At 38.5% G+C, this 19,198-nt stretch overlaps 1 protein-coding gene across 6 annotated transcripts in view; it reads left to right on the plus strand.

Annotated features, from left to right (window-relative positions):
* The window catches only part of shf (Src homology 2 domain containing F), a 140,860-nt gene that overhangs the window by 24,085 nt on the left and 97,577 nt on the right, over positions 1 to 19,198 (plus strand). For all 6 annotated transcript variants that reach the window (XM_028435678.1, XM_028435661.1, XM_028435687.1 and 3 more), the window contains one exon: positions 4,569 to 4,701. In XM_028435678.1, the coding sequence (XP_028291479.1) occupies positions 4,569 to 4,701 (133 nt within the window). The remainder of the gene's footprint in view (positions 1 to 4,568; positions 4,702 to 19,198) is intronic.

Raw genomic sequence — 19,198 nt, forward strand, 5'->3', positions numbered from 1 at the left:
TGCTCAGGGTAACGTTGTTACAGAGATTATGTAGAGTTTGTCATGATCCTGCACAGCAACGTCAAGCTTTTTCCTTTCCTTTCTTAGATAAATGATGTTTGATTCATTGATTTATGAGGTATACACTATGACTTTTTCTAATAAAGTAATTATCAGTGCTAGCAGCTTTAAAACCAACTTTCCAGAGAAAGTTTTCTAAGGTTAAATCTACAACACAAGGAAGAAAACACCTAAGAGAGCATGTGAATTATCTGTTCACTGCTGGCACTGCTCCCAGTGACTCATAGCAGGCTGGAATTTGGTCTCATTATAAATGACTTCATCACTCATCTGGTGCATGTTGACGGGCGGGGCAGGCTGGAGGTGGACGGAGGCTCTAAGGCTTTACCAACCGAGGACACCCGCTGGCCACCTTAGCCACAGAACGAGCATGATTCCCAGAAACTAAGTCTGAATTCAGGCCACCTGTGAGAGTGCCACAAAAACACACACGCGCACCTGCCAAGAGACTCGAGGAATCCGACATGGATACACATCTCAAACTGCATGTTGGGAAAACCCTCATATCTTTTAGCACTGATGAGCTCAACATTTGGCACAGAAGTGTTGTGGAGTGAAATGTTGGAGAGTGTTGGCAAAATCACTTGCAAGCAGCGTAGAGACTAAAATACTCTGAGGTAAATTTCTGTGCAAATAATTCCCTGTTTACATGGATTAAGCAATCACAGCTGAGAAAACAAACACTCTGGATGGGTTCTGTGCTGCTACTGTGTGTTAACTTCACCATCTTCCCTCCATCTGTTTAGGGGGAGAAAAAAAACAAACTAGGACTTCTTTTTGCAGCAGCATAATTATGGGGTTTGCTTCTGCAAATCCAAGTCTGTGCAAAAAGAATCCAATACAAACATTGTGCTGTTTGTTTTTGTGCAGTGGAAATATCTCAGTATGTTTCTCATAAGTTTTATTAAAATTCAGGCTTTTTGATGAGCGACAACTTTGCATACCGAACAGCCCCCAACTCCCAGATTTATGCGTAACAGCCATAACATCATTATCATCTCGCACCTTCTTACATGCAAACTCAGGCTTTTATGTGAAGCAAAATCACTTCAAATGTAATCACTCCAAACAAGATTGGCATCCCAGTCCAAAAAATCTGTATGAAATATTTAAATAGGGCACAAAGGGACTCTATCTACTGTATCTCACCATGGTTTAGAAAGGACAAAAAGAGTGATAAATGTTTTAAAACCAAATTGCATGAATGGATTACATTCCTGAACCCACATTGATGCCTGGTTCCGGTTCCAGTTCAAAAACTATCCACAGAAGTTACAAGGAGTGCCTAATGCTTGGATCATAGGTTGAATACCCTCAAGTGATGTTTTAGCAGAGACCTTCAATCATGGCACCTTCCCATTTAATGTAATCACTGGCCAAAAGTTGCTCGGGCATGTTTCACACAGATGATGGGCATCACTTATTGAGTTAAGTATAGAGAGACAGTCCCATCACATGACATCATCCTTTTATGCTTCCTGTTGACATAATGCAAGGCTTAAGGCTGGCTTTGCATTAAAATAATTGATCAAACAGAACAATCAAAGCAATCTTAAAGAAAGTATTTTGTTTTAAACTCAAACCACACGTTTTCATTTGTTAAAGCTTTAGATCTTAAATATGATAGTCTTGCAAATATTCTAGTGTCAACAAATAATGTGCACTGTTGAAGTCAAGAGCAAGGTTCAACTTCAAGGTCCACAAATCAGAGCTCAACCAATGCATTTCAAGCATGATTACAAACATTAGTTTAGCAATCCGAAGATTGCACTTCTTGTAGTGTTGACCTTTGACAGTGTGTGCAGACAAAGAAGAAAAAGTTCAGCAATCTGTGACAGCGAGCTGTTGGTTAATACGCTCCGGGACAGTCTATTCTTTTTAAATTTAGTCAGCATGAGTGTTACCCTTGTCAGAAATTTCACAGAAGTAAGATGACTTCCGATTGGTGTTTTCAAAATCATGTCCCATTCCTTCACACTCGAGATTCACTGACTGATATATTTTGTCTTTTTACGAAAGTGTTGAAAATTTCTCACATTTTAGTCAAAGTTCTTTGGTGGCATTTTGCTTTGGTTTAGTTTTAGACGAGGTAAAAACGCTAAGTCAATGGGTTTTGTTTTGTTTTGAATTCTTGGTCAAGAAAACTCGTATCAAGTAGCTTGTTCGGTTTTTGACAAATCATAATGTGAGGGAGTTTCTTATCTGATCTGCATCTTTAATTTATGGCCCATTTTAGAGATTTTTAATGAGTCACCAATCAGCAAAGATACATATTCTTATTGTACATTTATTATTGTAGAGTAATGTTTTCTGTACAATGTCTAAAACGCTTTCTGCAGTTCAATAAAGCAGAGAAATCGTATTTATTTTATAGCTCTATTTTATAGTATTGCTTTCAACCTTGGTGCGTTGTTTTGAATTTAAATCATCTGCTGCACCAACTTCTTTATGTGCCTTTCAGTTGCCCCGGGGGTGCAAATAAAGTTCATTAAACCTTTAATCTATTAAACCAGTTGAGTTTAAATTCAAAATTTGAGAACTGGATTTGGGCAAAATAGTTGATGAATGCTGTGAATCCAGATGTCTTCCAGACATTAAAGCGTAGGAAGTTTACTTTACAAAGTAATTTATGTAAATAAAGAAATGTAAATTCAAACAGCATCAATTCCACTCTGGAAACTTCAACACCTGTACTGGGATTCTGAGCTGAGAACACAGATGGTTATCTTCCAATTTTGAGAGAAAGTAGGCTTAATGTACTTTATAATTGCTGCACGAATCACCTTTGGGCTACTTTTATGCCTAATATGCAAATTATTGCCTGTATTTTTGCATTTCCTTAAAATAACTTGAAAGACACACCTTAGACCCACCGTACCCTCAGATGCAAACCTAGTATAGATGTTGCATATATTTGTTTGTTGAAATTTTTCTATATTTGCATTGTGGGATGTGGAGTAGCCGAGACGACTGCATAGAAGTGTTTAAACTTCATACTTAATATCACGGAGAATACTGAGAACAAGGTAGAACAAAAATGGTATCAAGTGAATCATTGTCCTTGTCTGGTAAAAAAAAAAAAAAAAAACAGAAATTACGGTAAGAAGAACAAAGGAAAAACACTACACGGAGTTTGTAAGGTAGAGATGAAAACAAACTTTCAAGCAGCAATGTAAATGATGTTTGATTCATTGATTGATGAGGCATACACTGATTTTATCTAACTAAGAAATTATGGTGGTACTAGCTTTAAATTACATTGTATGCCATGGCTCTTTGATCAAATGACTTACAAGACAAGACCACTGGAAGCCTTAACAGTAGATGTGATTCCATTACAGATTTCGCAAAATAAAAGTGATGTTTCTAAATGTCGACCAAGTATAATTGTGCTTTGAACGTGTTTCCATTGAACATTGTTTTGGGCAGGAGCGTCCCAAATCCCGTGAAATCTCATCCCACGAGACTTTGCTGCAGAAAGACGGATGCTTCAAACCTCCTTAGAACACTCAATTCTTTTGTTGTTTAACATCTAGTGCGGCAGTAATCATTTTAAAGTATAATGCTAAGAAATGTATTGGTTTTCTTTTTTTTTTTTACACATACCTCGTCATGTATTCTCAGAGAGAAGTGGTCATGTGACATGTATCTGCAGAAAAAGTGTTTCCATAGCGCTTCTGCGACATATTTCAATATTAAACGCCTGAAATTCCTCCTCATGAATGAAATTCAGGTGTTTCCATTACCAGATTTTATTGCGCTATTTAGATTTTGCGCATTTCCTACGGTAATAGAAATGCAGCTAGTGACCAAGTGTTCCTTTAAAAAGATTCTCCCAACTCCTTCAGTCACTTGCCCTCATTAGAGAGATTGTCCAGGAGGAGAGATTCCCCCCAAAAATAGTTTATTTTGTACCTTCTTGGTCTTGGTAGATGGAGTAAACATATCAAGTTAACAAGCAACTCCCCTTGGTTCCATAGACACAGGCTTGCTCCGCTCCCTTAAGGTTTGAGCTGTATTTTTTGGTCTCAGGACATTCACCTAATTGCCATCTACTGCAAAAAATGCTCAGCAAAAAGAGCAAGACTGCAATTAGCTGTGGATCTCAGCCAGTTTGCTGTATATCTGCCAAATTGCTTCTCTTAAGAAAAGCAGAGCCGTTGTGGTCTCCTTTTCTCTACGTTTAAAATGTAACCCTGTCACAAGGCTATCGTGTAATTAGGTAGACCGGCAGACGCAGCAATCACGCTGTAAGGTTAAAAGCTGAGGCAAGCACACTAAGGTGTGGTGATATTTGTGTGTTTCTTTACCCTCCTTGTTTAGTCAGTGGATGTGTCTGGTTTTTGTGCTGTGCCTCTGCTATATCTGTCATTGCGTCTCTCCTGACACTTTGCCCATGGTGTAATGTTCAACAGAGCAGCAAAAAGCATCCCCCTGTCGCTATTTCACTTTTCTGTCTCACTTTTAGTCTCACCTTTCCTTTTTTTTTTTTCATCCCCTGCTTGCAGCTCATCATCCTAGAAGACTACGCTGACCCCTTCGATGCCGAACAGGCTGGGGGCACTCAGACCAATACAGAAAAAGTGACAACCGAGAATGATGGCTACATGGAGCCCTACGAGGCTCAGAAGATGATGGCAGGTAGGTCAACATCTAAAGCCTCCATTCATTTTTTCTTGGCATCACCTCTGTACCCTGTGAAAGTGAGAATATTTGTTAAACAAAAATGCAAGCCATGTAAAAATGCTGGAATATTTGTGAATTTTGTCGACCATGAAAAATGAAAACAATGTTGGCTTTCGTTGTGCAGAAATGAGAAAACTCCTACCACTACTTTTCCAGATGCTCTTTCTCACAGGGTTCCGTGAATATTAAATTCACTTATCATATGTTACTTAATTAATATGCAATGTCATCTGACTCTGAGGAAGTAATGAGGATTACTCAAAAGACTCCATGGCACTTAACATGACAGGTGCAGTGGAGTGCAAATGACGAGTATTTGATGTGGTCCTTTTTCCCAAAGGAATGAAGACACTGTGTTTGGACAAGCAGGACAGGGTGTGCTTTTGATGGTTTTGTTTTTACACTGAATTGTGAGCCTGAGGAGACAGGCTCTTGCCGGGATTTCCAGGAAGCATTTTTTTTCTTTACATAACAATAGCCGTGCACAAGTGTAGGAATTCAGTCCGACTGCATTCTCCGTACAGCTTTTTACACGGCGCCTTCATTTGTGGTTGACCTCAGTGATGACAAAGAACAAGGAGAGTGCTGAAGGAGAATACAAAGAGAGATGATGAAGAACAATTAGAAGAAAAAAAAAGTGCCACAAACAAATTTGGTGTCAACTATTTTACATCTCGTAAACATTATTTCAAACATTGATGCCGCAAAATATTTTTTTAAATAAATGCCAAACCTCGGATGGATGCTTGTAATGACATTACAACGCATCATCAAACAAAAACACAATGATGACAATGGCACGTGCATGGCTACAGCGGCTCCAATAAGAAGACACTTAGATGCAGGAGATGCAGAGGGCTCCATGAGGATACACTGGATGAGAAAGAAATAATTAAGGACAATAAAAATAATCAAAAGAACATAAAATTAAGCTATGATAAAGGTAATAAACTAGAATGAAATAGACACAATAAGGCCAATAATTTAAATAAATAAAGCTTAAAATAATAATGATAAAGATTATTAGTCAAAAGCTAAATTAAACAAGTATGTCTTAAGTCTACTAAAAACATTAAGACTCTCAGCAGCCCTGAGGTGCTCCGGCAAACTCTTCCACAAACGGGGCCGTAAAACTGAAACGATGTCTCACCGTGAGTGTGTGTCCTGACTTTGAGAATTACTAGAAGGTTAGTGCCAGAGGACCTCAGGACCCGAGATGGCTTATAGGGTAAAAGCAGTTCTGTGAGATAAGAAGGCCCAAGACCGTTAAGACACTTAAAAACCAGTAAGAAAACCTTAAAATTGATCCAAAAACACAGGGGGAGCCCATACAGCAATTTAAAAAATTGGTGTAATGGGTTCCCGCCTCCTGGTCTTCGTCAGGACACGTGCCGCAGAGTTCTGTAATAGTTGTAAACCTGAAATAGTCTTTTTAGGACGACCAGAAAGCAGGGCATTACAGTAATCGATTCGACTGGTGATAAAAGCATGCATTAACTTCTCCGTGTTGGCCCGAGAGAGAATAGGGCGGGCTCTGGCAATGATAAAAACACAGTTTTGTTAAATTTTTAATATGAGGGATAAAAGTAAGCTCAGAGTCCAGAATAACGCCCAAGTTTTTAATTTGTGAAGAGGGAGTTAAAAATGCGGCTTGTAATTTAGGTGAAAGTATCTGCCTCTGGGCTTCAGGACTGATAAGTAAAAGTTTTGTCCTGATTGAGCTGGAGAAAGTTTTCTGCCGTCGAAGATTTGATATCTAAAATACAGTTCAAAAGAACATCCATTGGACTCGTCTCATCAGGAGACACAAAGATGTACACCTGGGTATCGTCAGCATAACTGTAGAAGTTTACTTAATGTCTCCTGATGACAGAGGGAGCATATTAAGATTAAATAAAACGGGGCCTAAAATTGATCCCTGTGGTACACCACATGTTATTTTACGGATCTCAGAGGAGAACAAATCTAAACTTACCATGAAAGTTCTATCTATGAGGTAAGATAATAACCATCTATGTACAGCACCAGAGAGGCCCACCAGATGTTTGAGGCGATCTAAAAGAACGGTGTGGTCTACTGTGTTGACAGCGGCACTAAGATCCAGCAGAACCAACACCGTTTGTTGTTTAAGGTCAAAGTTTACTCTAACATCATTTAACATCTTGAGGAGGGCCGTCTCGGTGCTGTGGTTTACCCTAAAACCAGACTGATATTTTTCCAAAATATTAAAATCAGATAAAAAGTAATTCAATTGGATAAAAACAAGTTTTTCAAAAAATTTACTTAAAATTGGTAAGTTGGATATTGGCCTGTAATTATTGAAGTCGTTAAAATCCGAATTGCTCTCCTGCAGACGAGTCCTAACCACGGCTGCTTTAAAGGCAGCAGGGAAGGTGCCCGTCTGAAAAGAGCAATTTTTAATATTTAAAAGTTCATCCTTAACAGATCTATAAAATGATTTAAAAAGTGAGGTCGGGATTGGGTCTAAAACACGTGGTGGCTTTTACAGTGGAGAAAACTTTATCAAGCATCTCAGCATCAAGCTGGAAAAAAACTGTCCAGTGTTTCCTCAGGCAAGGATTGACAGAAGCAATAGTAAAATCCATTCTGCGATTCGATAAGATGTTGCATCTAATCATGTCAATCTTTGCTCTGAAGTGGTCTGCAAACTGCTCACAAAGGTGCTCCGAGGGTGTGGTCTTTAAGCTGGCGAAATCAGGGTTTGTTAAGTGGTCGATGGTGGAAAACAGAAGTTTTGGGTTACATTTATGAGTTTTTATTAGTTTGGTATAAATAAGTTCCTTGATTTCCTTACAGGATTGTTGAACATTTTTAATTTATCACTCAGTATTTGTCGTTTTTTTTGATGTCTTGTTTTTACTCCACCCCTTTCTCTGCCTCTGCCCCCTGCGGCTTCTTTTGAGTTTATTCAGTTCCTCGTTTCTCCATGGTAGTTTACTTTTCTCATGTATCCAGCCAGGTTTCAGTTAAAAACAAACAGTCAAGTTTATGGTCTAAAATCAAATCGTTGATAATACTTATTTAAAAGGGAGCGTACATTAAAAAGTGCCATTGTCACTATAGCATGGGTTTCAATAGGGTCATTTTGATAAAATGACAGAATACGAAGGTTATTAAACTTAACAGTGGTTTTGCTTTGTTGTTGTTTATAATGGACGCTGCTGGTGATTAAAATGGGGATGTGTGCAGTGGAGGAGGGGGACCAATATGCGAGGGCATATGAGCACATCTGGACAGCATATCTTATGTTGTTGGTCAGGACCTGAGTGCCCAGCCTCCTCGGATGGGTTCCATCCTTGGCATAAAAAGAGGTTCTCTTCCAAAACAGGTCAAAATCATCAATAAAAACAAAGCATTGAGCCCTGGAGGTGAACTGGAGCCAGGTGTGACAAAAGATGGCTGAAATGCCTATATCAGTATATTTTTTATAGCTTATATTGTATCAAAATACTCATTTTAGCTTTTGCTACTTTTCGGAACAGCGTGGGAAGCCCAGTTAGATGGATTGCTGAGTGCGTCCTAACCCAAATATACCACTAAACAAACCACACTACAGAATTCACTCACACGTGCTGTCCCTAAGAGGAGAAAAAGTCAAAAGTGGCACATATTGTGCAGCTGTTTGTTTGTAATTGTGTCTGTGTGGCATTTTGCATCAGCAATTTTAACCCAGAATTATTTTTCTGGTAAGACTTTATGTGAATTAAAATAATCAAGATTCATATTGAATATCGCCAAAGGAGAGTTTCAATTTTAAAATACATCTGTTAAAGGGTAATAAGATGTTTCTTCAATCAGTTATTAGAGGTGGGCAATATTATCGGCTCACCAATATCATTGGCCAAATTATATTGTTGCTTTATCATTGGCCATATTAATCTTATATCAAATGTATGGTATCAGCTTTCTGATGTGAACAATTGAGAAATTTGACACCATTTCCATAACTGCAGCTAAACACGAATTCTTATTTTGCACAGATGTTTATTTGTGGAATACATCCAGAGGGGCATCACATTAAAAGTTTTTTATTAGAAAATTTGGGCATATCAGATATCTGCAAAAAGCTAATATCAAACATCTCTTTTGGATACTTAAATCCTGTATGCCTTTTCAAATGTGTGCTTCACAAGGGTTTACAGCTTAGCTCTGCATTGGCTTCTGCTATGAAAACATATTCTCGTGCAAAAAAATGTGTCACCTTATGAACATTTCATTTCTTTCTCCTGCTGGCCTTGACTTTAAAACCCGAGGTTATGTCGGGTTTGGATTGACACTCCTATCCATCATATGTATTGATTGGCAGTTTTGAAGGTGCTATGAAATGTCTGCACTTTGGTGTTTTCAGGATTGAAAAAGTCTAAATAGATGATAGACGATTCTGGAATAGTTTATTAGTGAATGAACACATTTTTATGGCTTTACCTTCAAGTCAAACACAACATTTCTTTTACACATCGGTCAAACTATAGGTTAGATTTTTTTCCTTTTACTCAAATTAGCCTTTAATGTGATTTTCAACATAGTTTTGTGTTATAGTGGAGTGATTTCTTTTCATTTAAGTGTGGTGTCAATGTGTGTGCAACAATGGTTTTTAAAATGGAGGAATAAGGTTACCTCTAATATTACTGATCAATTATTATGAATAACAACTTGTATTTTAAAAATGAAAGCAGACCTGTATGGTCAAATCAAGGAGAAAAGTATTTCCCCAATATTACCCAGTTAGTCTCATTCCCATTAGGATGCTGATAGAGGGTAGATGATTCCATGAGCAAATTAATGAGGCTCGGAAACGTTTGTTCCTCTCCACCAGGAAACCCTGGATTCTTCCACCAACCAATATCAGCATGCCAACTATGGCTGTAGAGTAATGGCTTCATCCCTCATTCTGGCAGGGTATGCATTGGTCAGGCAAAAGAACTGGTCCAGATTCTTTTTTAGTATTTCATTGGCTAAAAAAGGACAGGAGCTGTTGCATAAAGATGCTGAGCTGAACCTGAAATCTCCAATTGTGCTATTTATCTTTTTCTTCTTCTTCGTCCTCTTTATTAAAGACCATTTTCCCCCTTTTTAACAATTTACAGCGTTAAGATTAACTGACTTTTCCTTAGCTCTCATTCTGTTTTCCCTATAGTTCTGATAGCTTTCCGCTAAATATTGTTGCAAGTCACACATTTAAGCAAATGGATGACCAAACTCCCAACTACACACCCCACAAACTTTTCAAATGTGCCATTAATGAATGTTTTTATAATTTAAATTTTGAAAAAAAGGGAAAGACAGACTTTACAGTAGCTATAAAGTAGTCTGTTATATGGACACCTAAATGTGGCCATGGCTTTGTTGTAAAATTCAAAGGTGTTTATAAGTTTCTCATAAACATGAATTAATACCAACGTTGGACTGCAAATAAATCCACTTTCATAGCCTGATAGTTTATGATCTTTAGACAGACTTTAGTTCCAATGTTTCCACAACAAATGTTGCAACCTGACTTGGGGTTTTTTTTATCCTAATTTTGCTTAACGGATAACCCACAATGCAGTGTTGTCACAGTCTGTCAACCACTTATTAGATAATCTCCATTGCAGCCAACATATCCACCCTCGATGACGCGTTTAGAAACCATAGTGTAAAACTGTGCACCTCAGATTAGTAGTTAAGATGTTCCCTGCGGTGTTGCACTGCTTTCCTCTTAAGAGCTTACGCAGCTTCGTCAGAAAGGAATGACTAAGCTGTTCCAATAACATATCCGCTGATTGACACATCTTCCATGCAATCTCCCAGCACATTTTATCTCAACTATCAAGGGCAAACTGGGAACGCAATTGGGGAATCTTCACTTCTGGAATGTGTAGTGCATGGTAGCAAGCTAAATTTTTACCAACCCTGTTTAACATATTTGTTTGACATTAGGCTTTGTTCACCCAGTCAACAGTGATCCATTTAGGATATTCTGGGCCATTGCAACTATTTGAACTCTGACCCAAGGAGCGAAATAAGTCCAAAACCAGATACAATGAATGGCATTTTGGCGCCCTGGGCATGTTGTTGCATTTTGTAGAACAACAGCAAAAATGAAGTACAAAGCATTTCCAAATTTGAATACTGCTAGGCTATTAAAAACATGTTTTGCTGCTATTAAAACATGATAAACTGAATGAAAATCTTTCAGTACTCTTTTTATAATTAAATCCCCCGTGCTTGTATGGATTAACCTAACGTTATTTCAGTGTTGTCTGTCCGTTTTTCAGAAACCACAGATTTGGGAGGCCTTGAACGGTGCAAGGGTATCGAGGTTTTTCACCACAATGCAGTTGTAGTTTACTCGGCTGTTAAATGTTAAACAAAATGTATCCTATTGAATCATAGTATTATAGCTTTATCACACCTTATTGTTTCATGTATGCTATTTATTTCTTCTTTTTTTTTTAAAGCGAGCGTATCTGCAGATTATGACATGACTTGACAGACGTTGTATGTACAGTGGTTAGATTTACATTTTGTGTTCATTTTGGATTAATTAGAATTTTGTCAAACAAAAACAACCGTACATTTATTTGCCTATTTGGCCGAAATGTTCTCAAATCTGAGAGAAAATGAAATGGGTGGTTTTTCGTCCCGCGTCATTTCAGCAAGCTTTCCACGTTGTGTTTGGTCTCCATTCTCTTACACAATGCAAAGTTTGAAAAGAAATGAGTTGACTATAGGTATTTGTTTTTTGTTTATTGCCGGGTATATGGCTTTGATGTTAAGGTGCTCAGTAGGCCACAGGCTCAGGATACACACACAGGTGGCTTAGCTTTTATGTACAAAGCCTCTTCTTTTATTCTTTTTGCTTTTCTCCTGAAAGATGGCTTCATCCAGTCTTTTGCTTTTGTATTATTTGCGTCATTAATGCAAGCTTCAACCATCCTCACATCCTCCTCCTCCACCAACAACATCAATAGACCTTCTCTGTGGTCTTTTTTTCTCTTGCCAGGTGGCTCCATCTGCAATCCTCATCTAAAATATACCCTGTATCTACAATGATCAAACTATCTCAGGCTTGCATTCATGAACATATCTTCTAGCTCAGGGGTTCTCAACCTTTGCCTGCAAGAAATGAAGAAACATTTTGAACCCTTTCTGCTTATTTTTACCCATTTTCTGCAACTCCACCAAATTTGCCGTATTTTAAAATATTTTCATAGCTTTTTCTTGCCATATTTTTGCTTCTTTTAATGCTCCCATTTCTGTCATTTCATCAAATTCCAATGCATTTTCTGCACATTTTTTCCACTTTCAAGCCATTTTTGGCACTTGTAAACCCTCTCCACCACTTTTCCCCCTATAATGTTTCATATGTTGACCCATTATTGTCACTTTTAACCTCTTTTAAGCATATTTCATGATTTTCTTTTGCCAATTTAACCACATTCAGACATATAAAATATATACACTTACCATTATTTGCCAGTTTAAACTAATCATCCCGACTTTTTTCTCTACTTTTGCCACTTTTAAGCCAATATTGACACTTGGAACCCTTTTCAACACCTTTTCCACCATTTTTTTGGCCATTTTTCCACCCATTTTATTTCTGATTAAAACATCTTTAAGATGGCTATATGCTATGGCCCAAATAATATTAAACTTCCTGGATAACAGTGGATATTATTCAGATCAATAAATAAACCTGGTTATCACAGATTCATAGAACAATGGACCATACTTTTGCTGACTTTGTGGGTGGGACCCAAAAGCTCCCTCCTTTATTCCCCCTTATAGATGGCTCTGTCTCCACATGACTTTTCTTCAATGTTCATGTCTGTGTTCAACCACGTTCAGGTAAGGTGAGGGTCCCCGCTCTCTGGCACCTTTATTTTGGGGTTAGCGGGCTGAAAAGGTGAAGAACCACTCTTCTAGCTACGCGTAGTATGCTTTGTTTAAAAAAAGGAAAGAAAAATGTAGGCTTAAAGTTCCTTAAAGTTCTTTTGATGTTACTTTTAATCTCAGGCTTTGAATTGGTTTCTGTTAAGGCTGAACACTTCATAGGTCATTAGATGTTCTCACAAACATGTTTTACAAACACATTAAAGTCTTTTTAGGTTGTGTTGTTTGGTAAGGTATAAAGACAGCCTCACTTTCTCAGGTGTATGCACTGCATGTACCCTTTCTCAGGTTTTTTCCCTCAAGAGTCCTCCTTAGTGAGGTTGAGCTGCTTGATTTATGGGCCTGCTCGAGGGGCATGTCACAACTTCCTTAACCTGTAAAGCCATTCCCGCCCCCCTCCATCCGTAAGCCACTCCACTGCTGTGCCTGCGAGCTGCAGCTCACCGCCCATCCTGCAGTTACGTGTGTCAAGACTGGAGTCGTGCTTACTTTACAACGCTCCCTGCATGCCTTCTTCCAGAGTGCCTCAAATGTTTGTCGTGTCTGCACGCGTCGGCCGTCACACGTGCAGTTTCTCTATCCTGTGTGAATGTGTGTGTCTGTAATATCCTATATGGCCATGTGTTTTCTGCGTATCTGACAGATTTTAGCCTCCAAAAGCAGCTTTCACATATATAAATGTGAATGCAAACATTTTTTCAGCTGTCTCAAGTGGCGAGTACAAAAAATGCGCGCACACATGCAGCTCTGATCCAAGCATTACTATTCCCCGTATGGCCTGCATCAATAAGAGCAATCTTTTCACAGGAGGAGCTGTTTGTTTAAGGGAGAGTCAGAATCAACTACTGCGGTCTTTCTTCACTCTACTTAGTTTCGTCATACATTGTTGTAGCTGTTGAGACTTGTTACACTGTCAAGTACGAGGGGGCTGGACTATGTCAAGCGATCTTTCATTAAATTTCAGGCTCATCTTCCTGCTTTTCAGCATGATTTGCTGGCAGACGATTAGCTTAGATACGATTAGTTTTCCCACAGAGCAAACCAGGTCTGTTGTATGAATGAGCTCTGCCAAGCAAACAAATCCAGTCCCCTCCTCCAATCGTAGCTACGCCGAAAAGTCTGTTTGTGCTGATGCGTGTGTTTTAGGATGATTATAAATTTAGTACACACTGTGTCAAAGTGGTAATCTCAATTTGTCCTCGTCCCAGCTTTCAGGTCAAGCTCTGTCAATTAGCAGCTGGAGAGTTGTGCAACAAAGCCCGGAATAATGCCAGAGGGAAAAACATCGATGTTTCCCATAATGGCTGACTTATTTGAGTGTTTGCTATTTTTCTTTCCTACACTCCCTGTTGGAGTCTCCTGGCTCTGCTACCTCCTGTGCCACATTCCCCAAGATTTTGAGATTATAGTATCCTGTGCCAAGCAGATGAGTCATTAGCAGCAGAGTTGATTATTCAATTAGTCATGATAGTGTTGTGCTACTCCCCTGTTAGCTCTGCAGTATAAATGCCAGGATCATTACTAGTTTTGGTTCAAGTCTGTTGGGGTGAGTGGGCACATGTTCAGAGGTGTCAACATTGTGGGAGGGAAGTGTAAGGAAAGTGAAAACCTTTGAGGGGAAAACTGAAAAAAGGAAGGAGTGAGGCATGCACAGAAACGGTCATTGGGAAGAAATGTCAGATTATAGCACCTGTGGGTTAATTTATAGGGACTTTTTAAGAGAAAAAACTGAAGTTATGGAGAGCAGAGTGGTTTCCATCTCCTCTTCACTTACTCAAAGGGGTGAGAACTCTCCCCAGGCAACGGCAGGTACAAGTGGCGGCACATTTCTTGGCTTGTAACGTTGCTTTTATTGCCCTAAGCTGTAAGCTGAGGAATATCCGGAGCATGTATCAACACTGGCAGATTTTGAAGGATTCTGAACAGGGGGGCTTTGGTAGGATCCTTGAAATACTGTGACATAAGTGTTGAGTTTTATTGTGTCTTATGTGTTCTTCTTCTTTCTCATTCTGTGTCCTCTGTTGGTAATTATGATGCAATCTGTAGCTGTGCTTCCATTACTCTTGGAAATGCGCATAATCTATATAGCCCAATAAAAACTGGTAATGGAAACACCTGAATTTCGAAAAAGCACTCAAATATCGCTAAGAGGTTTTGAAACTTTCATGAGGAGGAATTTCAGACGTTTCGATATTGAAATGTGTTGCAAAAGCGCTAAGGGAACACTTTTTCCGTGAATACACGTCACAGGATGTGACGTACCTGGTCACATGACCACTGCTTTCTGGGAAAACATGACGCGGTACGTGTAATCAGAAGCAAAAACCAAGACAATTCATCGCATTATACTTCATTGTAAAGTGGAGTGTGATAAGGAGGTTTTCCTGCTGCGAAGTCTCGCGGGAAAACGGGAGTTACAAGGCTCCTGGCCAAAACAACCTTCAATGGAAACGCGTTCTTGGCGCAATTATACTTTGTCGACATTTAGAAATATCGCTTTTATTGTGCGGAAATCTTTAATGGAAACCCAGTGAGTGAATCGCTATGCTAGTTTAACATAGAAAGGTAAACAACAGAAGACACAGACGGAGACTTGAGTTTGAGGGGTTAAATGTATGAAGAGTAGACGACACCTTGTTTTAGTCAAAGATCGATATGTTTTTTTTGCGTGTGAAATTTTAGATGAAACTGACTAAAATAAAACTGAACTAAACATAGTTTTTTGGCAATTTGCAATCCGTATCTGCAACATTAACCTTACTGATTACAGGCAGCATAGACTGCAAAGCCAGTAGCTAAGGCTTGGACGGGGGAGTAAATAATTGGCAGCCTCCTCCTCCCTCTTTCGCCTCACAACTTCCATTTAATTATCTTTTGGCAGGACAATTAATTTGCACTTGCTCTTTTGACCGCTTTAAATAAACCATTACTTTAAATAGTTTAAGCAAACATACACTACGATTCATACAATTCCCAAATCTTTGATAGAAATTAAACCACGCTGTAAATTCTCAAGTTAAACAAGAGCCTAGCATGTTCTTGAAAAAAACTGTGCTGTGTTGTAACAGGATAAGTTGTTTAAGGACATATGCACTGTACATACAATAGCATAGTTGATTTATCTTCTGTGTGAGTAATGATGACTTAGCCTTTTTTTCCAGGTGAGTAATGATCAAACCAAGGAGCATAAACACATTAGAGTTATGCAATAGAGCTAAATGAGCCTTAGCCTTAAAAGTTTTGTGTTTTCTTCTTTTAAGTCCATTTCAGTAAAGTGCCAAGGACATGAAACAAGAGAAAACACCCTGATTTTCTGCGCTGCTCCCAAACTATTCATTATTTACTTGTTCCATTCAGTGCTTGCCAGATTCTGTCAGACGTGAGGTATCCATTTATGTCATGTTTACATGATCCCATGAGAAATAAGTGACAGTTATCACACAGCAATCTGACAGGGATGGTGCCAAGTGATGCAAAACTAGTGCTCCACTGCCCCAGAGCTGGTGTCAAATGGACCTTTTTTTTCTCCACAGTTTGGTGCTATTTTGGATCCAGAGTATTTTTACTTTGAAAAAATGTCTGTTTCATTGAATACACAGTGTGACAAGAACAGTTTAGTTTTACCTAAAGGAAATTTGCATTGTGTTTGACAAAGCACAACTGTTTGAGTAGAGCTGTGGGTTACTGTATGTAGCTTTTTTGGTGTTAATGTACATTGCTAATGCACCACTCACGCATGTTAGGAATGGATGTTTCATGTTTATACTGTAGTTAAAGTTGTTCACTGTATGTCTTTGATTGTATTTGGCTGGAATGGACATGAGTTGACTACTTTTATGTTGACAGTTGATCTTTGTTAGTCAGGAGGGTCATCCTGCACCTTCTCAAACTGAAGAATGCATAGTGTACAATTTGTGTTAAATCTTTTTCTCGTTTGTTTTTCACTGTACAGTGATTAGAACATATGTATTCTATGTTTTGTTTTTATTGTTTGGAGTTGATTCTGTCGTGAAGTTTGAGACAAGATTAGAAGCAACATATTAGGCTTTCCACGTGTCTATGATGCTACACTTGGATTTTGGGACATTAGATTCCATGTGGTAAAAATGTTTTTTGGGTTGTAGGGGTTTTTTCCTACAAGATTGCCCATTTGTGGCATTACAATCCCAAATAATGCCTTGAACAAAAATAACAAATAAATAAATGACAACAAAAATATACAAAATGGCTACAAAAACTCACAAAACAGCAGAAATCCTGATCAATAATAACGCTCTGATCGCTCATTATTCTAAATGGTGACATAAATGTTTGCTCTCTGATCAAGCGATCACATTTTTGTGGCTCCTGTTGTGGTAACAGTTGTCCATTTCTGAATGTTGTAAAACAGGGCTATTGAACTGGCGGCCCGCTGGCCAAAACCGGCCCATTCCTCAAACTCAACCGGCCCGTGGCCCATCTGTTAGTGAATAAATTGTTTAATGTTCACTAAAAACTGTACACACACGACTTTGTGACAGTTTGCGGCAATTTGTGATGTTTTCCAGACAATAGACAACAAAGTGAAACAACGGGTTATATCTTCTATTAAGGAAGTTCCTCTGTTGGATATGACAACTGCGAGAAAGGTGGACGTTTTAGCCACAGACGTTTTCAGTTTACTTATTTCTTGAACTTTTTAACCAGTCATTAACATGTCATTATTATTTACGTAATTAAACTTGAATCTGCTTGTATTTTTCATTACTTGTACAAAAAGCCAACTGGTGCTGTTTATAGAATTTAGAGTTCAATAAAAATATTGAAAATGTGATGGTGCTTTGTATCAGTTCACTACGAGAGCAACTGTACCAGGAATGTCGGTCCACAAATCATAGCCTTCCGACAATATGGCCCACAGCAAACTGTAGTTGAATAGCCCTGCTCTAGAATATGGGCAGTATGTGCATACGTTGTTGATTCATCCATTCCATACCTGCTTAACCGTTCAGGGTCATGACACTAAAGCTGAACAGAACAATCAGTGGAAAGTAACTATGATTGTGAATTTAGTGAATCCCTTCAACCACCATATGTAATGATAAATGCTCAATTGTTACAGAGGCAGCAGAACACTCTTCTCCAAACAGATTTTTTTTTTTTTTTTAAATCTGTATCTCTGATTTTGACAGCTACATACAGCCAAGCGTTGTCATGACGATGTGTCTTTTTCTTCTTCTTTGTCTTGTCTGATGGTTGATGGCAATCAGCCTTTGCGGTGTGGAGGGCTCTTTGGCAGAGCTGAGCAGCAGCAGCAGCAGCAGCAGCAGAAGAGGTGGTGGGAGGAGAGGGGGATGAGCAGGGACCCTGACGACTTATTGATGAAATGAGAAATCTTCAGCTCAGGCTGATAGCCTCCCTCCCCCTCAGTTAACTGTTGCTGATGCTCACACTCACACCACTGCTGTGCTCTTTGGTGCCGCTGTTGTCAATATGTTTGACATTTAAACTAGATGTCGATATTTTACTCGTGAGAATACAATATTACAATGGTGCAGTGCTTGCTGTTGCCATGTTTGAAAACTCTAAATGATTGGTAGCAATTTTATTGAATATTTTACATAAATAAAAGGGGTGCGGCAAAGATTTTGCGCCACCAAACCAATCTTTGTTTAGATTAACATTATACACACCTGTTTAATCAAATATAGTTCATAATCATGATTAGATCTTTTATTATTACCAATGCCTTGACATGGTATCCAACTCTCAATTCTATTAAAGATCAAAACTGCCTCTCATCTGAAACTTTTTGAAGTTATTATAATTTCTTTAATCATGTCTGTTAAAATACCTAATCTCTTATTGGCTGTATGATTGAGTTTGCCTCTGTGACTGTGATTCTGTCATTTATAAAACTTTTTGAACCGTCCCTAGACAAAGGAGGGTTCTGACTGGATAAGCAATTGCTTTTAGAAAAAAAAATCTGTCCTTTCAGTGGTTAAGTAGGTTTAATAATGCAATATCAGCTGTGAGAGAAGCTAAAGTTCACTATAAAATATGAGAACTGCACTTTACAGTACCAGCCCTTCAGATAAACTGAGCATGTAAGAGATACAAGCTGTACTGGTAAACCTTTAATTGGCTGTTTAAAAATGGGTTTGTTTGTGATATCTGGTGTAGAAATGCTTCAGAGGGAGAGGACAGGCTTACCCTCCTTGCCAGAGTGGGAAGAAAATACATAAAGCTGCAATAGCATTTCCACATTGATACGGTGCCTATATTTCCAAAAGTAGTTTTTGCTTTTTTGGCCCTCACTTTTTTTTTTTAATTAGCATGCAATTCCAAATGTGTAGAGGGCCTTTTTCTTGCCTTTTCCAGGCCCTATGCAAGACAAGAACAGCACATTGTAAGCGTTTGAAAGGATTTACTAAACAAGGTTCATCTTCGAAGAGTTGTGTTGTGAGCCAACAATCTTTAGTGTTTTTGTTTTACATGGTGTTAATTTGTGCTTATTTCTAATGTTAAGTGAAGGATTTTCAAATTATAAGAAGATGACAATAACAACAAAAAA

The sequence above is a fragment of the Gouania willdenowi genome, chromosome 3 (genome assembly GCF_900634775.1).
Source record: "Gouania willdenowi chromosome 3, fGouWil2.1, whole genome shotgun sequence".
Lineage (NCBI taxonomy): Eukaryota > Metazoa > Chordata > Actinopteri > Blenniiformes > Gobiesocidae > Gouania > Gouania willdenowi.